Below are 21,573 nucleotides of genomic sequence, written 5' to 3'. Positions count from 1 at the left end.
CTACTTAGGTCACCTTCTGTCTAAGGAGGGCCATGCATTGACACCAGATCGTATTCAAGCAATTTTAGACACCCCAGTACCTTCCACACAGAAAGATGTCCATGCATTCATTGGTTTGACTTCGTTTTGTAGCCCATGGATATTGTTTTTTTTACACATTGTTAAACCCCTGCTAGCGCTTTTAACTAAAAACACTCCGATTCCCCTTCCATGGACAGATGAATGCCAAAATACTTTTCGTCAGTTAAGACAAGCTCTTTGCTCTGCACCAGTGTTAGACGCACCAGATTACACGAAGGCTTTTACACTCTATGTACACGAGAAAGATGGGTGTGCATTGTCAGTTTTAGTACACATGGTGCTAAGCAGCGTCCCTGTGCATATTTTTCTGAAGTTCTTGATCCTGTTGCTTGTGCCTTGCCTGGATGTTTCCGTTCGGTTGCAGCGACAGCAGTGTCCATACGTCAGAGTGAAGGGATAGTTTTGTCACACAAATTGTTGGTGCTAGTACCCCATGCAGTAGATGCCCTTTTGAATCAGACCAAGACACAGCAGTTAACTAGTGCTCACCTGACAGGATACGAATTGACACTGTTAACACCTCATATTACCTTGAAGAGGTGCGCAACACTGAACCCAGCCACTTTGTTGCCATATCCTGCGACTCAGTCTCAATCAAAGGAGCCTCACGATTGTATATTCCTTACTGAGGAACAGACAAAGGGTCGCATCGATTTGCAAGATACGCCCCTTCCAGATGTAGATGGGGAGCTGTGGGTTGATGGGTCCTGTTTGAAGTTACCAGATGGCACAACCTCAGCCGCATATGCAATCACCACACTCAAGACAGTAGTGGAAACAGCTCGCATACCACAGAAGTCGGCTCATGCAACTGAACTAATAGCTTTGACACGAGCGTGTGAGCTTAGTACTGACTTATGTGTGAACATTTACACGGATAGCCGCTATGCTTTTGGAGTGGTTCATGATTTTGGCCTACTCTGGAAGGAAAGAGGCTTTCTTACATCCCACGGGATGCAGATAATGCACAGAGAATTAGTACATAATCTCTTGACTGCACTTACATATCCGAAGAAAATTGCCATTATGAAGTGTAGCGCACACAAGAAAATCATTGAAAAAATAGGACAAGGCAATGCCTTCGCAGATCGCGTAGCCCGTGAGACTGCAATGCAGCGAAGCATTACATCTATGTACGTAGTAAAATCACAAGCTGAGCGTTGGCATGATGCTAAAGAGGAAGTATTGGATATACAGAGATCTGCCTCTGTGGAAGAACTTGAGCAATGGTCTAAAGAAGGAATGTTAGATGATGAGGGTTGTTGGCGTAACAAAGTAATGAATAAATGGAAATTGCCTGCAGACTATTTACAACCTATGGTTCAAATGGCACATGGGCTGGCACATGTTGGAGCTCTAGCAATAACTAAATTGCTTACACAAATTTGGGAGCATCCTGAAATTGCCAGCACAGCTAAAAGAGTGGTAAGTCCTATTTGATCTGTTGGCAGTATAATCCTGGAAAAGGGACACAGACTCCTACAGGAGGGTTTGCTACACCAACCCCACCTTTTGAAGTTTTGCAGATGGATTACATCCAACTTGAACTCTGCAATAATCTAAAATATGTCCTAGTGGTGGTATGTGCCTTCAGTAAATGGATAGAGGCATACCCTACAAAGGATAATACTGCTCTTACCACAGCAAAGGTGCTTCTGAAGGAATTTTATCCTAGGTACGATGTTTGTAAGCTTTTGTGGAGTGATAACGGACCTCATTTTATTGGGCAAGTTGTTGAGTATGTCCTAAAAGGGTTGGGGATCAAACAGAAATTCCATACAGTCTTCCACCCACAATCAGCAGGATTGGTGGAAAGGTATAACACTACTTTAAAATTGAAGCTGGCAAAAATACTGGCTTCCACGTCCATAAAGTGGCCAGATGCACTACCTTTGGCATTATTATCCATAAGATCAGTGTCACACTCACGATCAGGCCTTACACCATATGAGGTGGTATTTGGGAGACCGATGAATATTTGGGGACTTCCTAAGCCACGCCCCATACATGATGTACCTTTTGTTCTGTTGAATGATTATTTGGCACAGTTAATCGACAGTTTGATCTCTATTCATCAACAAGTTCGAGAAGCTCTTCCTGACAGATCTACAGGTGAGGCCCATGAACTCCGTCCCGGCGGCTATGTGATGGTCAAGGTCTTGGACAGATCGAACAGCTTGGAGCCAAGTTGGCGAGGTCCGGAGCAGGTGCTTTTGGCTACAAGGACAGCAGTTCGAGTGACGAACTCAAAGAACTGGGTACACAGCACACATTGCAAGCGTGTGTCGCCCGCCTTGGTTGAACCTGTTGCGCTGACTGACCATCGAGAGATTCTGGAGACGAAGAAAGGTCAAGCTATCTCACCTGACAAATCTGTGGAAGTCTTCCCGGACAATACGATTCCTGGAGCATCGTGATACCACTTGAGACCGAGGAAAGAATCTGCAGTGTTGAACGAGACTGGTTGAGCTACCGCCCTGGGTTTGTGAAACGGAGAGCCAATGTGGGAAGGGGGGATCAGCCCTGCATTAGTGTAGTGACACCCGTCTTGGCCCGTGGTGAAGAAATCGCCGGCTGCCCAAGGGATAAGAGCTCCAACGATTGTTTTCAACAATTTTTTTTTAAAAGATCAATCATCACTGCTGCGAAAATGAATAACAAAAGAATTATTTGTGCTGTAGGGTTTGTTGTTGCTCTGGTGGTTATGGAAATAACCACTTGGTTTGTTGAGAAAGTGGCTCCTGCTCGACAACTTTTTGTTGCCACTACTCCAGCTCCACTGGAGCACCATTATTATACACTTCCCTACCATGAGCAGAAACATCGACAATCCTACCTGAATAACACATTCATCCAGATGTTGCATCATACACACAATGCTACGAATACTACCAATTGTTGGGTGTGTGGGATGATACCTGCACACCAAAAGAAAGGAGGAACGCCTTGTATTCCTCTACCGTCTTCCCATAATGGCTCATGTCAAGCTTGGTATGTCCTTTTGTTTGCTTTTGGAAAGCCCTCAGTAGGTGGAATCATTTTTCGGTTAAATAAAAAATGCTACCAAGATGAAGATGTTTATCCTCAAGCTAAAGGGACTAAATGGGAAAGGGAAGAGTACCAACCGGACAATATTTCAACACCATATGTCATCACAAATGTTAGAACTATCAAGAATAATGGACTCTTTGTGATATCTGTAACCAGAGCTAAAGCAGATTTATGTATTAGCAGTGCTGGGAGAATTCCCGTAGGACGAAGTGAATGTATTTTGACATTGATTATTAAAGGAGCTAACAACATGAGTTTTACATCTTCACACAATTCATATTTTGTATTTGGTAATAAAGGATACTATCAATTACATGTTGGGTGGTCCGGGGTATGTTACATATCATTTTTGTTACTACCCGTGTTCTTGGCCCCTCCATAATATCACCTGAATTTAAAGTTGTATAATGATATTTCCAAGAATAGATATAAACGAACAATAAGTACAGATGAGGTCGACCAGACAGATACCACTTTGCAACAATATGTCGATTTCCATTTGGGTTTGTTCTTCTTTGTGGGTGCTGCATTGAATAGCAGAAAGATCAGACGATTAACTCGTGTTGTGGAAGCTGTCACCAATCAGACAGCCATGGCACTTGGGAACATTACACGGAATCCATTTTGTATTTCTGTCGGCCATTTTGTTTGCCATGTGCTCTGTCCTACCTTCCTGTTAACTGTTCTTGAAATCTGCCTAGAGACAAGATATATTTATCCTCTTCTGCTATGCACATGCCCAGTTGAGCTTACAGCTGTCCCCAACTTGTAACTGTAAAGATTTGTCCACCAGAATTTACCGCAGTGTCAGCCCCTCCCACTTGTTGCTAGCACACTCTCTGTATGACCGTGTATGTATTTAAAACCAGCATTCGGTACCTTGTACCGCCCTCATTTGAGCCCCTGTGTGGGTATAAAAGGACCAAGCTCCTTCCAGTCAGTGTGCTACCTCATACACTACCGAAGGGTGTTGTGTGAATGTAGTTCCACCTCATGAGGTTTAATAAACTCTGTCTTTTCTATTCCAGTTTCTGTGCCAACTTCTTTCTATTGGTCTCAGGACTCTGAGCAGAGAAGGGCGAAACCCTTGCACTGGTATGCCTGGCTGAGGCTTGCTACTACATCCCCCTGCGCTCCGCTTCCACCAAAAAGACAGCTCTTTCTGGCTGTACAGGGCTGGTTGAATCTATGCCTGTCCTCAGTTATCCGCAGTTATCCGTGCCTTGCTCTGGTTCCGCTCGGTACATAGATCTGCAACACCTCAACAGGTCTTGGTTACTCAGGTAGACAGGGAAGGTTGCAGATGGTTGCAGTAGAGACAAGATGCTTCTTCTTGCTTCTTCTCGCCCAAATGGAGCAACACCTGCAATCGCAATGAGCCTTATGCCTGGAGGCGCTCTAAACGCATTCTCACTATGAGCATATCCCAAGGCTCCCCAAGCTGACCTAGTATGCAGGGTCAGAGTTGATGTCTAGGTATTGTCAGGACGTTTCCGGGGTAGTTGCTGTCAGTAACAATGATTTAAGAGGGATTGGGGATCACAGCTCCTACCGCTGTTGTGCTGTCCCCTCTGCTCTAACTGCTGCTTGGTTGGCAGTTTCAACCCCAGTTAGTTGATCCTTTTGGCCTCTACACAAAGGCCTTCCCAACCACAGCAGCCTTTCTGTTGCGGGCCTCTCACTGCCTCTTACTGCCACTTGCACCCCCCACGCTGGAGCTCGCGGCTGCTGGAGGGAAGGGAGCAGCCCGCACGACTACTGCCCCCACTCCCCGCTGCAAGGTGGATATCGCAGCTCCGGCCGCCGTGATAATACCTTGTCGCTGCTTTACACAGCTTTTCTCAGCTGCGGGGGGTTCTGCTGGGAGTCTAGCCTGGCTCCTGTGGCTGCCTGTACTGGTACCTGCTGGGCTCCTCCCGCCGCGGATCCTGCCACCCACTGCGGCTCCTGTGCGTGCCAGCTGCAGCCGGACTGCCGGGCTCCTCCCCCGCTGCTCCAGCGGTATCTTACTGGTGCTGGGGTGGCTGCTCCTGCGGGGCTTCCTTGTCTCTGCTGCTAGGGTGCCAGGCTGGCTCTCTTGCCGGTGCTGGAGGTGGGGTGGCTGTCGAGAATGCCGCCACCACTGTGGCGGAGCAGCGTGGAAGCGAGGAGCGTGATATCGGAACTGGATCGGAACTGGATCGAAACTGGATCAGGAGTTGAAGAAGCAGGAAATCAAAGAACCCTGACTAGGATTGTGGTCTGTACTTGGACTGGGTGCATACCTCTGCTAACTAGAGACCCAAATCCTAACACTCCCTCTTCTGCCTTCCCCTCTGTGCACTCTCACTTCATCTTTTCCATCTCTCAATACCTGTCTCTCTTCTCCACGTCCAGTGGCATCACTAGGGGGGTGCGGGGGTGTGGACCGCACCGGGTGACACCAACACATGGGGTGACACCAATCTGCACTGCAGCCTCGCCTCTGCTCTCATCTTTACTGTCGCTCCCTGTGCAAGCTTGTTCCTCATGCTGTTCACACTCGCCAGCGTCTCGCAGGAGATCTGCAATGCTTGACTGCAATTTTCTTTGCTCACAAGACAACTCTATAGCAGCCTAGCTCATCTGAGGGTGCATGGTTTCCTATTTTTCAGTATCTTGCACAGTCTTCGGTCTTCCAGTGAACCAGTTCCAAATTTCAGCTTGCTCTTCACTACAGTGCCACCTTTTGCTCGCACTCTTGTTTATATAAATCCAGGGAAGATCGATGGAGTAAGAGAGAGAGGGAGACAGAGGGGGCTAGAGGGAGTAATACAGAGAGAGGGAGCTAGAGAGAGCAAGACAGAGAGAGGGAGCAAGAGGGAGTAACAAAGAGAGAGAGGGAGCTAGAGAGAGTAAGATGGAGAGAGAGGGAGCTAGAGGGAGTAAGACAGAGAGAGGGAGACAGTGGTAGCTAGAGGAAGTAAGATAGAGAGAGAGGAAGCTAGACAGAGAGAGGGAGCTAGAGGGAGTAAGATAGAGAGAGAGGGAGCTAGAGGGAGCAAGACAGGGAGAGCGGGAGCTAGAGGGAATAAGAGAGAGGGAGCAAGACAGAGAGAGAGGGAGCTAGAGTGAATAAGAGAGAGGGAGAGGGAGCTAGAGGGAGTAAGACAGAGAAAGGGAGCTAGAGAGAGTAAGACAGAGAGAGGGAGATAAAGGGAGTAAGACAGAGAGAGAGGGAGCTAGCGGGAGTAAGACAGAGCGAGAGAGAGCTACAGTGAGAAAGACAGAGAGAGAGAGGGAGCTAGAGTGATAAAGACAGAGAGAGAGGGAGCTAGAGGGAGTAAGACAGCGAGAGGGAGACAGAGGTAGCTAGAGGAAGTAAGACAGAGAGAGAGGGAGCTAGACAGAGAGAGGGAGCTAGAGGGAGTAAGATGGAGAGAGAGGGAGCTAGAGGGAGCAAGACAGAGAGAGAGAGAGGGAGCTAGAGGGAATAAGAGAGGGAGCTAGAGGGAGCAAGACAGAGAGCGAGGGAGCTAGAGGGAGTAAGACTGAGAGAGAGGGAGCTAGAGGGAGTAAGACAGAGAGAGAGGGAGACAGAGGGAGCGAGAGGGAGTAAGACAGAGAGAGAGAGGGAGCTAGACAGAGAGAGAGGGAGCTAGATGGAGTAAGACAGAGAGAGAGGGAGCTAGAGGGAGCTAGACAGAGAGAGGGAGCTAGAGGGAGTAAGACAGAGAGGGAGACAGAGGGAGCTACAGGGAGCAAGACAGGGAGAGATGGAGCTAGACAGAGAGGGGAGCTAGAGGGAGCAAGACAGAGAGGTAGCTAGAGGGAGTAAGAGAGAGGGAGCTAAAGGGAGCAAGACAGAGAGAGAGGGAGCTAGAGGGAATAAGAGAGAGGGAGCTAGAGGGAGCAAGACAGAGAGAGAGGGAGCTAGAGGGAGTAAGACAGAGAGGGAGACAGAGGAAGCTAGAGGGAGTAATACAGGGAGAGATGGAGCTAGACAGAGAGAGGGAGCTAGGGGGATTAAGATAGAGAGAGAGGGAGCTAGAGGGAGTAAGACATAGAGATAGGGAGCTAGAGGGAGTAAGACAGAGAGAGGGAGCTAGAGGGAGTAAGACAGAGAGGGAGACAGAGGGAGCTACAGGGAGCAAGACAGGGAGAGATGGAGCTAGACAGAGAGAGGGAGTTAGAGGGATTAAGATAGAGAGAGAGGGAGCTAGAGGGAGCAAGCCAGAGGGAGAGGGAGCTAGAGGGAGTAAGAGTGAGAGAGAGGGAGAGGGAGCTAGAGGGAGCTAGACAGAGAGGGAGCTAGAGGGAGAAAGACAGAGAGAAGGGGAGCTAGAGGGAGTAAGACAGAGAGAGGGGGAGCTAGAGGGAGTAAGACAGAGGGAGAGGGAGCTAGAGGGAGTAAGACAGAGAGAGAGGGAGCTAGAGGGAGTAAGACAGAGAGAGAGGGAACCAGAGGGAGCTAGAGGGAGTAAGACAGAGAGAGGGAGCTAGAGGGAGCTAGACAGAGAGAGGGAGCTAGAGGGAGTAAGACAGTACCTAGCGCCGTACATTTCCGACAGAGGTGGTCCATGCAGTAAGTCATGAGGGGGTGACACCATGAGTTACCCGCACCGGGTGACACCAACCCCAGTGACGCCACTGCCCACGTCTCTCTCCCCTTCTCTTCCTCTAGTACACCTCCCTCCCACACCGAACAATCCTTTCCCACTTCTCTTTCTGCAAGTCCCTTCTCTCATCTCCCTCCTCTCCCTATAGCTCGTTGTCTTTCCCTCTCATTGTCTCCCCCTCTTTCTCACCTCCTCTCTTTCAACCCTCTCATACTATTCACCTCCACACTATCCACTCATTTCTTCAGCGACTCGCTACTACTACTCCTACTTTCGCTATCTCGCCATCTCCTTCTTCTCTTGACTCCTCCACTCTCCCTCTGAACCCCTCCCCTCTTCATCTCCTCTCTCCACCATCTATATTACCCTATCACTGTACCTCCCCCCATTTGCCATTATTTGTCCATCTGTGTCTCTATCATCATTTCTTTGTCCCGCTTTCTCCCTCCTTTATTTCAAGCTTCTCCTTCTTCACCCCTTATACTCTACTCTTTCACTCTCCTTTGCCCCTTACCTCCCTTTGTGTTGCCGTTCCTCCTCTTCTTCCTCCCCCTCTCCCTCTACGTCCCTCCTTCCATTCTTAACCACTGTTGCTCTTTCACTCTTTTCTGCCTACCTCCTATTCCACTCCCCCTCTCTACCATAATAAATAATAAATAAATAAATAAAATAAATAAATACCAACTTGCGTCCACTTCCTTTCTTCCCTCCCCTCTCGCGTTCTCTCCTTTTCCTCTCTTCCACTCTCACTACGTCTCCATCCTTTCCTTTATCCTTCTCTGACCTTTGCCGTTCCCGTTTTTCCCCTCTCCCTCGCTGTTCAGCCTCCTCCTCTTTCATACCTCTGCCAGCCTTCCTCTCGTTCCTGATGTTCTTATATTCCCTTTTTTCTCTCTCCCCTCACCCTCCACCATGCTTTTCTTTTCGTCTCCGCTGTCTTAGGCTTTTCTTTTCTTCTCCGCTTCTCCCGCGTTAGTTCTATTCCTTCCTCGATCCCATCTCCGTTTCGTCGCCTGTCTCCTTCTTTCCCTGGGGTTGCCGCTTTTGCAAAAAGCTATTGAGCGACTCTGTGGAGAATAATACATTTTTCAGGGACTTTCAGAAAACGTCACTGGGACATGCTTACCGAGATGATAAAAATGTAACAGGGTCGCGGCAGGCGAAACGCCGAAATGTTCTCAAAACGTAGGGATTATATTTTGACAATCAGGACAGGTGGCGCCGGCTGGCCCAGCCCTCCACCCCATCGGCGCCCCCTCCCCTCCATCTTTCTCTCTCTATCTTCCCATATTTCATTTCAGTCCCTCGCTTTCCCACCCCTTGCGCTCTCGTCCTCAGCATCCCCGCTTCTATTTTCTTCTCTCTCGTCTCCACTCCTCCACCTCCCCTACCAGTCCACCCCTCACTCCCACGCTCCCTCCCTTGACCTCGTTCCTTCTCCCCTCCCTTCTAGCCCCCCTCTCTTTATCTCTACCCCCGTCCGCTCTCTGTCTAGCCCTCTTTTCTCCATTCCTGCCTCTCCTCTGTTGCACCCATCGCTCTCTCTCCACCTCGCCGCTTCCCGCCCCCGCCTCTTCCCCTTGCCTGACTCCCACATGCCAGCGCTGAGTGACAGACAAAGCCGGATCGGATGAAGTTGTGCGAGTCCCCCGGGCGCGGCGCTCCCTCCCCGGGTGCCGGAGGAGACCCCCCAGGCTCCCGTGGGCCCCTCCCGCAGGACTGGTTATTGGTGCTGATGGGCTGGCCCCTGGGACCACCCGGACCGTGGCTGGACCCCCATGGACCGGTTCAGATGTTCCTCTCCAGGCGGCTGGACTTCCAGAAGAGCAGATACGCCAGGTAGGACGCCTGTTCCTCTTCACTGGCGGGGTACTGCAGGCAGCGTCCGGCAGGGGGCGGTGTGCGCAGCTGGAGGAATTCTAAAATGCACCCTCCCTTAGGAGGAGTTCGACCCGGCGGATTTCCACAGGTGGCATTGGGAGGGAAGGAAGGGGGTGGAAGGCTAAGCCCGCCGCTCCCACGGGAAAATGCTTTTAATTAATTAAAATCACAAATGTCCCCGTTTCTACGAGTATGTGAGGGATTTGGGATACAGCCCCCAAGAGTATGGGGGTGTTAATAATGGGAGAGGGTTGTGGGATTATATGCATATGCCTTAGGATGTGCTACCTTTTTTTTCTACCTCTTCTTGTATTTTGTTTGCTTTTGTTACATGCACAATTGTCACCTTTGCCTCATGTAATGTAACGTTTGCTTTTGCAACATGCCCACTTTTAATTTTCTCCTCGTTTAAGCTACTGTTCCTTTGTGAAGCGCTCTGATACCTTCGGGTAAAACCCATTGAATAAAAATAAAAATGTGGATACATTGTTTTGTTGGGGTCACTGGGCTTTGATGGCTGGACGTGGGATGGGGCTTTGTAAGATCTGATTAGGTTTTCTCTGGGTAGGGGGTGGGAGTGGGGTCTATCAAGGGTCTCATAACGGAGGGAATGGGGGGGGGGGGGGTGACCATACAGGATTTTCCAAGGTGTCACAGGGGATCCGGGTGGGGGTTCTCACATGGTTCAGTCCAGGATCTAAGGTGGGGGGGGTCCTAGCTGGGAGTCTCAGACGGACCTGTTCATGGTCCCCACTTAAAAGCAGAGAAAGGCAATCTCCCACGGAGCTGTCCAATATTTCACTCCCAGGAGGGGAGGGGGCGCGGATCTCCCGAAAGTGATGCCCCCCCTTCCTAACTTCTTTATCTGCGTCCTCGGCAAACATCCACCGTGGTCGGGGTACCATCATCTCGAGATAGGGGCGGGGTCTCTAATGATCAGATAAGACACATTGAGTTTACTAGTGGGCTGAGTTGGACAGGGAGGAATTCATTTTCTTTTAACACAGTGGCATATCTGTTTGATCTGATTATTGAACTTCCCTGAAAATGTATAGTTTTCTTTGAATTACTTAAGGTTATGTATTTTGCCAGACTGTCGACAGCTTAAGATAGCAGAATACAATTATTGTTCACTGTCTCTGTCCAAGGTCTCATAGAAGGCGGGGTTGGGGATGTAATTCCAGGGAAAAGAGCTGGGATCAGGGGGGGGGGGGGGGGCAGAAATTACTGACGGGTTAAGCAGTATCTGTGGGATAAAAAGATCAAGGAGCTCGTGCGTGTGTGCGCGGGGGCGCACGTGCAGGCGTCTGTGTGAGCGTGCGCCCTCACGAGAGCACGCAGGCGTCTGTGAGAGTGCGAGTGTGAACGTAAGAAAAATGATGTAAGAACCCATAAAATTGGGGGTCAAGGTGTGGCAGAGGAAATGGGGTGGAGTAAGGAGGGCCAGACATTGAAAAGCAGCCAGGCAGTCAATTAATACATTTACTTTAAAAAAAAATCTGCTGCAATAAAATTGGCAATAAGGGAATATGCGACAGCAGATCTATTCTAGCTTACTTAATTGGTCACACAGAGGGTGCATTATAAAATGTGCTACAAGGTTAAGCCACCTGCTGCAGGGATCTTTGTGTGCCCAGCATTTTTGAGGGGATTATAATAGCGGTAAGAGAACTAGAGTGGTTAAAGTAAGAAGAGTTTAGTTTTTGTCCAGTCACAGTTTTGGCTCATAAAGTAGCATAGTGGGTTAATGTGCCTGATGCAAACCCCATTGTGTAACATGAAGATCACAGATTTGTATTTTATGCAGATAGGTAAGTGGATGGATACTGCGTTGACAAAGAGATCATTTTGTTACTTCCGGTTCATTCATTTCAATCCTTCTAATATAGCACAGTGATCTATTTACAGACATCAAGGAGCTGCATGCAAACTGTAAGTCATGGGTTTAACTCCTTGTTGTTTCCTTTCTCAATCTGTTGTTATGCTAAGATTGTATAAAAGGGTACCTTTGAGAAGTAATAAAGTCATATTAGTACAGACAACCACAATCACTGTGTTGCGTTTTATATCCTGACTTCGTGTTTCTCCTGACCTTTCACTCTTAACATATAATGTCTACACGTGTGGACAATATGTGATTCCTACACCTTATAACTCTTACTGCCTATGGTACATTTTCTGGACACAGATGTACACACTTTATGATTTATTGTGCCTCTGTGTGTGATGTAAAGTACTCTAACAGTGTACAATTGGATGAGTAGTGCTATAAAATAATTAAATAAAAAATAGGGGCCTTTCAAATCATTATTTGTGTAATTACTCATACACAGATATATCTTGCTTCTTACAGTGCATTCAGATCTTTCATACAGGGGGTGAGTAAAGTAAAAAAACCTGCCTCCAAGTCATAGTTTCTTTGAAGTATCAAGATCTGGCATATTTCCCCTACTTTCCAGCACTGGTTCTCACAGCTCTTGAGTGTCCTAGGTTTATTCCTCGGGCTCATCTAATCAACAGTTTTTTATTTCAACGCTGTTACTTTGTAGTTAGGGGTACTAGAATTATGTGAGGCAGGGTTGACTATAATATTTGGTAAGAAAAGGACATTTTTTGGCATAATGTGGCACATTTTGTGATAGTATTACTGCATTATTTTGACCTTTCAGGACTCGCCCGAGACAGCACATATGTGTAGCTTGTGAAACATTGTGTTAACTTACAGGGGGCTTAGAGCCTGCTCATTGCTTATCTTTGATTGGCTTCATCATCACTATCATATCCATGCTTTTCTTTGGTCAGCCTATGCTGGCTTCACTTCCTCTTTGTGTGTTTGTCCCTTCCGTGGAGTAGTATTGTATTGTATTGTAACTGCATTTATATAGTGTTGACAAGGCGTCAAATCGCTTTTTCGGCGAGTAGCACGCTACTTAGGAACCCCTTGATGGATCAGTGGTGAAATAGTGTAGTGAAAATATGAAAGTAATTTGTGCGGTGGATATGTTAGTCAGTTATTTGGATTGAGAAGGATAGTGGAGAGACAGAAGAGGGAAAAAGGTTTGCATTTATATAGCACCCGCCAACCCTGATGGGGTGCCTAAGTGCCTCCTCGGCGAGCAGCATGCCACCCTGGAACCCACAAAGGACCAGCGGTGAACAAGTATAGTGAAAATTCGAAAGCAATGTGAGCGGTGGACATGCCAGCCAATCACCTGGATCGAGAAGGACAGTGGAGGGATAGAGAAGGGAAAAAGGCCTGCACCTACACAGCGCCTGCCACCCCTGATGGGGTGTCGAAGTGTCCCCTCTGCGAGCAGCACACTACTCCGGAACCCACAATGAGCCAGTGGTGTACCAGCACAGTGAAGCACAAAATCAATTTGTGTGGTGGACATGCCAATGCGCCACCCGAATTGAAAAGGACAGTGGAGAGACAGAAGGGAAGGGTCTAGAATTTGCCCACTTTTATTTGTTTGTTTTGGAGCCCACAGCAGCAGGAGGAGGCCTGGGTTTAGCAAAAGGGAGATGGAAGTGCTTCCTTTTCAAGTGAGTGTCCTTTTGCTGCTCGCTCTTTCCGGTCCGGTCCTCGGATGCTTGATTCCGTTCTGGGAAGGACATGGCTTTTGTAGTTCGGACTGGACTGTTCCCATGGGGCAACAGGGTCAGAGCTGATTTGCATATCGCCATTGTCTAACCCAGGGTGGTGTGGAGTGCAAAAAAACGATGGATTGGGCCCAGATCTTTTGACTGGGGGAGTGTGTGACATTGATCCACATTCAGTCCATCACTTGTTGTTTTTGCGCTCGCTCTTTCATGGCAGGGATACTTTTTTCTTTTTGTGCAGGCTTTCTAATAGTGCATGTGCGGGAAAGGCCGTCTTCTGCTGTCCCACCCCCATCTTCCATCCCTCGCCCATGCGCCTCAGTTTTTTAAATAAAGCTCAAAATCGTCCAGAGCGGATTGGAGTGCTCTACATAAGCACTGTATTACATTACACATAGTCAGATACATTTTGTTCCTGTTGTTTGGTTACGTTGTTACTTGTACCCGCCCTCCCTTGTGTTGTTGCTTGCCCACTTCCACCCTGCATTGTAGCTTGCCCTTGTTGGTTTTTTTTCTCCCTCACAACTTCTCATCATTTAAAAAAAATGTTATTTAGAGTTTTTCAGTAAAGAGAAACAATGACAAATATACATTAATTAAAAGCAATTATCAAACACAAAATACAACACAGGAGACTTCATAAAGGGGGTGGTGGGGAAGCGAGGGGGGTAGGGGAAAGCCCTCCATTAGTGCATATGATACATTGTATTCTATCAGCCACGGGAGACATTTTACTTACCGCCGCCACCGCCGAGAGTCTGTAGCAGGCACCAGCCGCCACCGCCAAGAGTCACCAAATCCACAAGGTCTGCGCCGCCGCTCCGGGGACTACAACACCCGGCAGGCCACGCGGCGGCGCACAGCACGTGACCAGGGACGCAGGGGAGAACGCGCCAGGAGGCGCTACAAAGCCCCGACACCCCGGCAGAGCGGGGGAGACATTTTACTTACCGCCGCCACCGCCGAGAGTCTGTAGCAGGCACCAGCCGCCACCGCCAAGAGTCACCAAATCCACAAGGTCTGCGCCGCCGCTCCGGGGACTACAACACCCGGCAGGCCACGCGGCGGCGCACAGCACGTGACCAGGGACGCAGGGGAGAACGCGCCAGGAGGCGCTACAAAGCCCCGACACCCCGGCAGAGCGGGGGAGACATTTTACTTGCCGCCGCCACCGCCGAGAGTCTGTAGCAGGCACCAGCCGCCACCGCCAAGAGTCACCAAATCCACAAGGTCTGCGCCGCCGCTCCGGGGACTACAACACCCGGCAGGCCACGCGGCGGCGCACAGCACGTGACCAGGGACGCAGGGGAGAACGCGCCAGGAGGCGCTACAAAGCCCCGACACCCCGGCAGAGCGGGGGAGACATTTTACTTACCGCCGCCACCGCCGAGAGTCTGTAGCAGGCACCAGCCGCCACGGCAAGAGTCACCAAATCCACACGGTCTGCGCCGCCGCTCCGGGAACTACAACACCCGGCAGGCCACGCGGCGGCGCACAGCACGTGACCAGGGACGCAGGGGAGAACGCGCCAGGAGGCGCTACAAAGCCCCGACACCCCCGCGTCGCGGGACGCGAGCGGGACGCCCGGGGCTAAGCCCGGGCAAAGGGCGGGCCCTCTACGGCCCTCATCGGCAGGAGGAGGCAGGGGCAGGGCCAGAAACGCTGCAGGAATCATCACTGCAAGTAAGACTTTGGTTCTAAGACTCCCTTATTAACATACAAAATCGTATAAAGTGTGAGTTGTGAGTGTATATTGCAAAGATGTCTACGAAAGCGAAGGAAGCCCCACAAAACACTCTTGATAATTACCTTGTACAAACAGTGAAAAAAATAAACACGCATAGGAGAAACTCTTTGGGGCTGAGCCAATCCCCAGACCTACGCTGTCTGTCCCCCACTGCATCTATTTTGATTGATGACACTATTTTGTAGGAAGCTCAACAGGAGGGCATAATTAGTGGCCCTAGTTTTCAAGGACTAAGTGGCACACCTGTCAACGTAGTCCCGGCCTCTGAGGTTTCCAACGTAGAGGCCGAGAGTGATATTGACAATGACTCTGATCAGGAGAAAAAGACTCGAGTTTCTTCTGACGAGCAGACACCTAAAGGGCGTGCCACAAGGCCAAGACGTTTATGTACTAAAAATCCACCCAAGCAGGGTGGTCTACGTCCGGGGACAAGAAGGAAGAGGGCTATTACCCCAAAGTCAAAGCAAGTGAACATTGTGGAAGATAAACAAAATCATACTTTTGAGGACGCTTTTTATGAAAGGATTGCTGACTTTTTTGAATCAAAAAATTAATGCCATTGTTAAACCTTTAACATCAAAAATTGACAAACTGCAAGCAGAGATTAAGAGATTGGGTGGACTCCAAACTTCGGTTGCGGGTGGGATAGAGACCATAACTACGTTAGTCACAAACTTGAGCAATAATACAGGGGGAAATGTGGTCAGAGAGGTTGTAAGCGATGGCGCAGGGAACCAGTCGCCCGATGAGAACTTACCGCTCCAACCATCAACTTCATCGACCACTATTAGTGAGGGCCCTCTGTTAGTTAACATCCCAACAGATAGTACCCCCTCCGTTAGCTTCCCCCCAGTAATTGCTCACTCAACGGACCCCCTACAATTTTTAGTCGAGGCCACGCCAGTGGTCCTAGTGTTAGCAAATGTCCCTCCTTTGGAAGGGGGAACAGTGGAAAGCCCTACCTCTCTTACAAGCAAGGCTCTGCACTGGTTGACCAGTAATATGCGGTTAGCTCCAGGGGGAAAGTACCATCTGGCAAGTGTAATTAAGTCAGCAACTAGGGTCCCCTGGTTGAGAAACCGGCCGAAAAAGTTTAAAGGGGACTGTGTGGCAGTGAGCCTCTCAAATCAAGATGTCCTTCCTAATATACTTGCTAACCTATTTCCTCCACAACGCAGACAGGGTACTGTTGTTCCCCTAACCCTAAAGTTCTTTTATGGTGAACAGCAGAACGTCACCCACCCAAGGACTCCTGCACCAGGGTGGGATAGAGTTTGGGACTCAAATCTTAGATGGGGGCAGGATGTAAGGCATAATGCAGTAGCCCATCATTCCCTATTACCACAGCACAAACTTTTTGCAGAACCTCTTCAACTGTTTAACCGCTATGCCCCATTATCCTTCATGGATCAAAACGATTGACTCTCTCCCAGAAAAGATATTAACGGTGAGGGTCTTTCGCTTGTTCCCAAATCTTTAGATCCAAAACCCACAGGCACTAGGGCCTGCAAAATTATGAGCTGGAATGTCGCTGGCATTAGAGCCAAATTCAACGATAAGAACTGGTTGGAGATTATTAAATCTAATGACATTCTCGCCTTCCAAGAAACTTGGGAAACGTCAGACAGACTAGTTCTGGACGGCTTCTCCCATTTCTTTGTACCGGCAGTACCTAGTAATTCAGGAAGGGCAAAGGGGGGCTTGGCTTTATACATTTCCCTAGATATTCAAGGAAAGCCATGACAGATTAAAACTAATTCAATAAATATCTTAGCGGTTGAACTAACTACACTAAACTCACAGTCTATATTATTTGTTAATTTTTATAATTCTCCTGTCAGTCACATCTTGAATGAGCATTTGGTAACTTTAGAGGAATTCCTGTCTACCCACAGTGAGAACAGTGTTCATGGGTTCGAGGTGATCCTTTTGGGTGATTACAATATTCACCCATGCAATATGGATTGCCGTGTGGAACACGAGGACTTTTCCCCCTACTCCTCTACTCCGCATTTTGAACACTCACCACGTGGTGAGGCTTTGGAATCGCTCCTAGCAATTTTTAATCTTTATGAATCATGTAGTAGCCATATAGGCTCGAGGTTACCAACATACGTGGGTAACAACACAGGCACAATTGTGGATTATATTTTTTTATCGTCCAGTATTTTGCCTGAAGTGCTTAATTACAAGGTAGAAACTTCAGTTTTTAGTGATCATAACCCTGTAATTTTAGAGATCGTTTCACAGGGAGTTTTGGGAAAGAGAGTGAATGAAGCTTTATGTGCGACAGATTTAGTTCTGAGAGACCAGAATCGTAGACTGAAATGGGACCAAGTAACCCCAATTACCTTCTTACAAGATACCCTGGCTAAAGTCGAGGGGGAGGTTGCAATCTGGCTGGATAATAATAACTCTGCAACTACCATGATAGAGGCGTTTAATGTTATTTGCCGTCAGGTAAATTTAGACCTGACCGTAAAGAAAAAGCCTTATACACATAGGGGCCCCAAATGGTTTGATTCCAATTGTTCCAAGGCTCACTCAATCCTCTTGAAAGCTTTAAAAAATAAACCAAGAGACAAAGAACTGATAGCAACACTGAGGAGACAATACAGTTATGCTATCAGGATGAGGAAATCTGAGATTAAAAAGGAGGCCTGGAATGACTTATTGTCGCCTGACATACTGAGAGATAGTGCTAGATTTTGGGCGATAATAAACCATCCATATTTTGTGGGACTAGAGAAGCAGAGAGCAGACTGCACCATACCTGATGAACAGTGGGTTACACATTTCAGTAACATTGATAGCTGCCCTGATATCACTTCAGGTTGTGGAATGTATTTCACACAAGCAGTAACCACCATCCCTCCTTTTAGCATAGAGGAGGCGAAAAAAGCGATAAATGACACACTCTCGAAAAAGGCACCGGGCCCCGACGGGGTTCCCGCTGATTTCTTTAAGAGTGCCCCTGAACTAAACGCCAAAATTCTTACAAATATTTTTAATGCCACAAGGGATTTTATTTTTCCTACTAGCTGGGCTAAGTCCACCATAATACCGATTTTTAAAAAAGGACAGAGAACAGACCCGGCCTGTTATAGGCCAATCTCTCTCATTGATTCCAGCGTCAAAATCCTGGGGAGAGTCCTTTTAAGAAGACTGACTCAGCTTTTAGATGGGAAGGGTGCCTTATCAAATGCACAATATGGTTTTAGAGCCAAAAGAGGAACCCTAGATCAGTGTCTAAATTTAGAACTGATCATAAATAAATATGCAATTGCCAAGGGGGGCTCTCTGTACATGGCCTTCATGGACCTCTCCTCAGCTTTTGACCTGGTGAACAGGGCTAAGCTGTGGAGGGTCCTTTTGAACATGGGCATTGATGCTCCTTTGGTTAGGTATCTGGCCGAGTTACATAGAGATCTTAAGACCTCGGTCAGAGTGACTAGGGAAGGAAGATGTACTTGCCACTTTAAGTCAGAGAGGGGGGTTAGGCAAGGGTGTATCCTTGCCCCCCTTCTCTTCACTCTTTATATAAACGATCTCGAGGCAGTCCTGGCAGCCTCCCACACCGACATTCCGCGTGCGGGAGAGACAAAAATACCTGTCCTCCTGTACGCGGATGATGCTGTCCTCTTGGCACGTTCTGGAGTGGTACTAAACAAACTCCTTTTATCCTTTGGGGATTTCATGTCCTCGTTGGACATGAAAACCAATGTAGAAAAATCTCATGTAATGATCGCTGGAGCCGCAGGCAGGAAAAGAAAGTCAAAAACATTTTTTTGCGCTGGGAAAGAGGTCAGGAGAGTTCCATCTTTTCCTTATCTAGGAGTGACCTTTGACGAAAAGGGCACGTGGGGCCCCCAGCACTCCGTTAAAAGCAACGCAGTGGCAAGAGCGGCCGCTGGGTGCTTGGTTTTGTTAAAAAATTCGGAGCTCGCCCCATGGAAAGCATTTTACAGGTCTACAAAGCCAAATGTCTGTCGGTTGCCCAATACGGCTCTGTTATTTGGGGGTACACTAATCATGATAAAATCCAGAAAGTAGAAAATAAATTTTTGAGAACCCTGCTTTCTGTCCCTCAATCAACTTCCACCTATATAATACATACAGAGCTTGGACTGGGCTATATTATCGACACTTTAAAACTAGCGCCGGTTATTGGATGGCTGAAAATTTGGCTCAACCAGGAGCTTACATTAAATCACACTATCTTAAAAGATTGTTTAGCCCTGGATAGAGCTCATAACATTCCGTGGCTAAAATACGTTCAGACGCAGTTAACTTTAGCTGGCCGACCTGAACTTTTTACTTCTCCACATTTGATAAACCAGGAAGATAGTAAAATAGTTAAAAACACCCTGACAAATTTTTATGTTTTGGAGAGGGAAGCCGTAGAGTTAAATAAATCTACGGTCAGGAAACATTGTACGTTAACATCTGTCCCAGGTATGGAACCATATCTTTCTTTGGTAACTAAACCATACCACCGTTTCCTTCTAACGAAATTTCGTCTGGATCTGATTCCCTTCATCTTGGGTAATTTTAGAACATGGATTAGACCTGAAAATGCCGAACCATGTGATTGCGATCACTTCTCTACCCAGGATACGACTCACTTTATCTTGTTCTGCGTCCATTACACTGAGATTAGAAAAAAATACTTGCTTCCTATATTGTGCAATTTGGGTTTTACGCAGGTAAAACCAGCTATGATGTTCCTGCAACTCCTTCCCAATTTAAAAGTAGCCTTTCATGTTGCTAGTTTTTTGGTTGCGGTCGCACGTATAAATAAGCATCGCTCTAGAACCAGGCACCTTGTTTTAGATTAACGATTATTCTTTTCTATTTCACAGATTTTAATACTTTTAATATTTAAGAATAACATATTCTGTACATTGTTAGATCAGGGTTTTTTAACAAAATATTGATCTGTATTATTATGTGTTCTTATGAAATGTTGCTATGTATTAATGCTCGTTCTTTTATGATTTTTAATAAGCGAATAAAGACAATTGACTGACTGACTGACTGACTATCAGCCACGCTCGGGGTACGTTAGGTATGTCTCCCATGGTGGGACCCAGAGAAACTAAAGGGTACGTGGTCTACATGTGTCACAATCGTTATAAGCAGGAACGTATAAGGTTTTATGGCGTCTAAATGCCGGCTTGGGCTGGGGGTTAGTTGGGTGAGGAACTTTCAGAGGCCCGCTGATCGTCAGAAGAGGGGGTTGCGGAGGGGTGCTGCATCTGTCGTGAATAGCAGCGATAGATGTGCTATATGTCATTTGCTCATGAGGCTGGGGTTGGAGGGTAGCATATATCTCAGTCTGCAAGTCACAATATGACTTGCTGCATATCCAAGCTGTTTTTGTGGGGTAGTGTTTGGTTCCCCAGTGTATTGCTATTTCCCCTTTTGGCATCATCAATGCTATGGCGACAAATCTACGGTAGTAAAGTTTAATATTGCTGAGCATCCCTAGCAACACTAACCGGCGAAGGAAGGACGGGCGTGGCAATTATGTTAGAGATTGTCTGGACCCACCATCTAATCATTGGTTCCAGCCTTCTCTCCCACCGACTAACAAAAATGAACATTGGCAAAGCCAATAGGTCTCACCTAATAGACCTTTTGGGTTTGTCAATGTTTTTAGCCATGTTGCACAGCATTGCGGCTGCTGTGTAGCGGGACTGAAAGTTTTATTTGAAAAAAAAGCACTTTGATGTGGTCAGGACTGACCAGGTCTAGTGGTCAGTTCTCAATTGCTGGCAGAGGTATTCTGTATTGTACGCCCTCTCTTCCGCCTGAGATGCCTTCTGGCCAGCTCTCTCCAGCAATTTTTTAAAAGCACTATGGCGCAGTCAGTGGAGGTTATGTTATAGCTTTTTTTTAAATTTGAAAACGTGCAAAATGGCAAAAAACATTAACAAAGCTATTAACTCGCATAGGAGGAACTTATTGACTCTGCCAAAGCTTGTTTACATATGTTAACAGTATCTGGGCAACGTTCCACCCCATAAGTAACCGTTTTAACACTCAAATACAGCAATAGGTATTTGAAGGGTGACCAGTCGACTCTTGCTGAGGGCCTTCCAGAGTGTGACAACACGTGTCACTGTGTTTTTAATTACCTGTGATTCGTTTGACCTAAAATCAATTATTTTGGTGTAAAACTGCAAATTATCAGCAGATGATTTATGTGGCAAATGCGGCGATTTCACAATTATGGGTAAATGCAGCAATCTCAGAATCACATCATTTCATTGGCCATGCTTGCAGTCCTGCATTTAAAATGGAACAAGTAGGACTGCAGGAACCAGATTGCAAATAAAAAAAAACATGCTAGATGAGCAAGTACAAAGAATTGGGAAACTTGAGAAGCTCGGGTTACCAGAAATTGGCAATCCAATGACCTTAGGTCTCTGGAACCATAATGGCTTAAACCATGTTTAAGACCCTCTGCCTCACTCACAACGCCAACTATGGCCTGGGCCCGGTGGGCATCAAGGCCTTATTCCAACAGTAGGCGCCCTCGAGGAATCTTAGGTCAGCAAAAAAGAATCTCCTTACGGTTCCTAGGTTTAAAAGGATGCGATGGGGCGGGAGAGCTTTTTCATTTGCTGC

General features: G+C 47.5%; 1 protein-coding gene across 2 annotated transcripts in view; it reads left to right on the top strand.

Moving 5' to 3' along the window:
• Window positions 1-9,096: 9,096 nt before the first annotated feature.
• Window positions 9,097-21,573, top strand: part of MMD2 (monocyte to macrophage differentiation associated 2) — a 341,543-nt gene continuing 329,066 nt past the window's right edge. For both annotated transcript variants that reach the window (XM_078665015.1, XM_078665014.1), the window contains exon 1: window positions 9,097-9,548. In XM_078665015.1, the coding sequence (XP_078521141.1) occupies window positions 9,340-9,548 (209 nt within the window). In that variant the 5' untranslated portion in view covers window positions 9,097-9,339. The remainder of the gene's footprint in view (window positions 9,549-21,573) is intronic.

Source organism: Lissotriton helveticus, chromosome 10, assembly GCF_964261635.1.
Source record: "Lissotriton helveticus chromosome 10, aLisHel1.1, whole genome shotgun sequence".
Lineage (NCBI taxonomy): Eukaryota > Metazoa > Chordata > Amphibia > Caudata > Salamandridae > Lissotriton > Lissotriton helveticus.
Note: the sequence above shows the minus strand (reverse complement) of the source record. Positions and strands in the feature narration are given on the sequence as shown.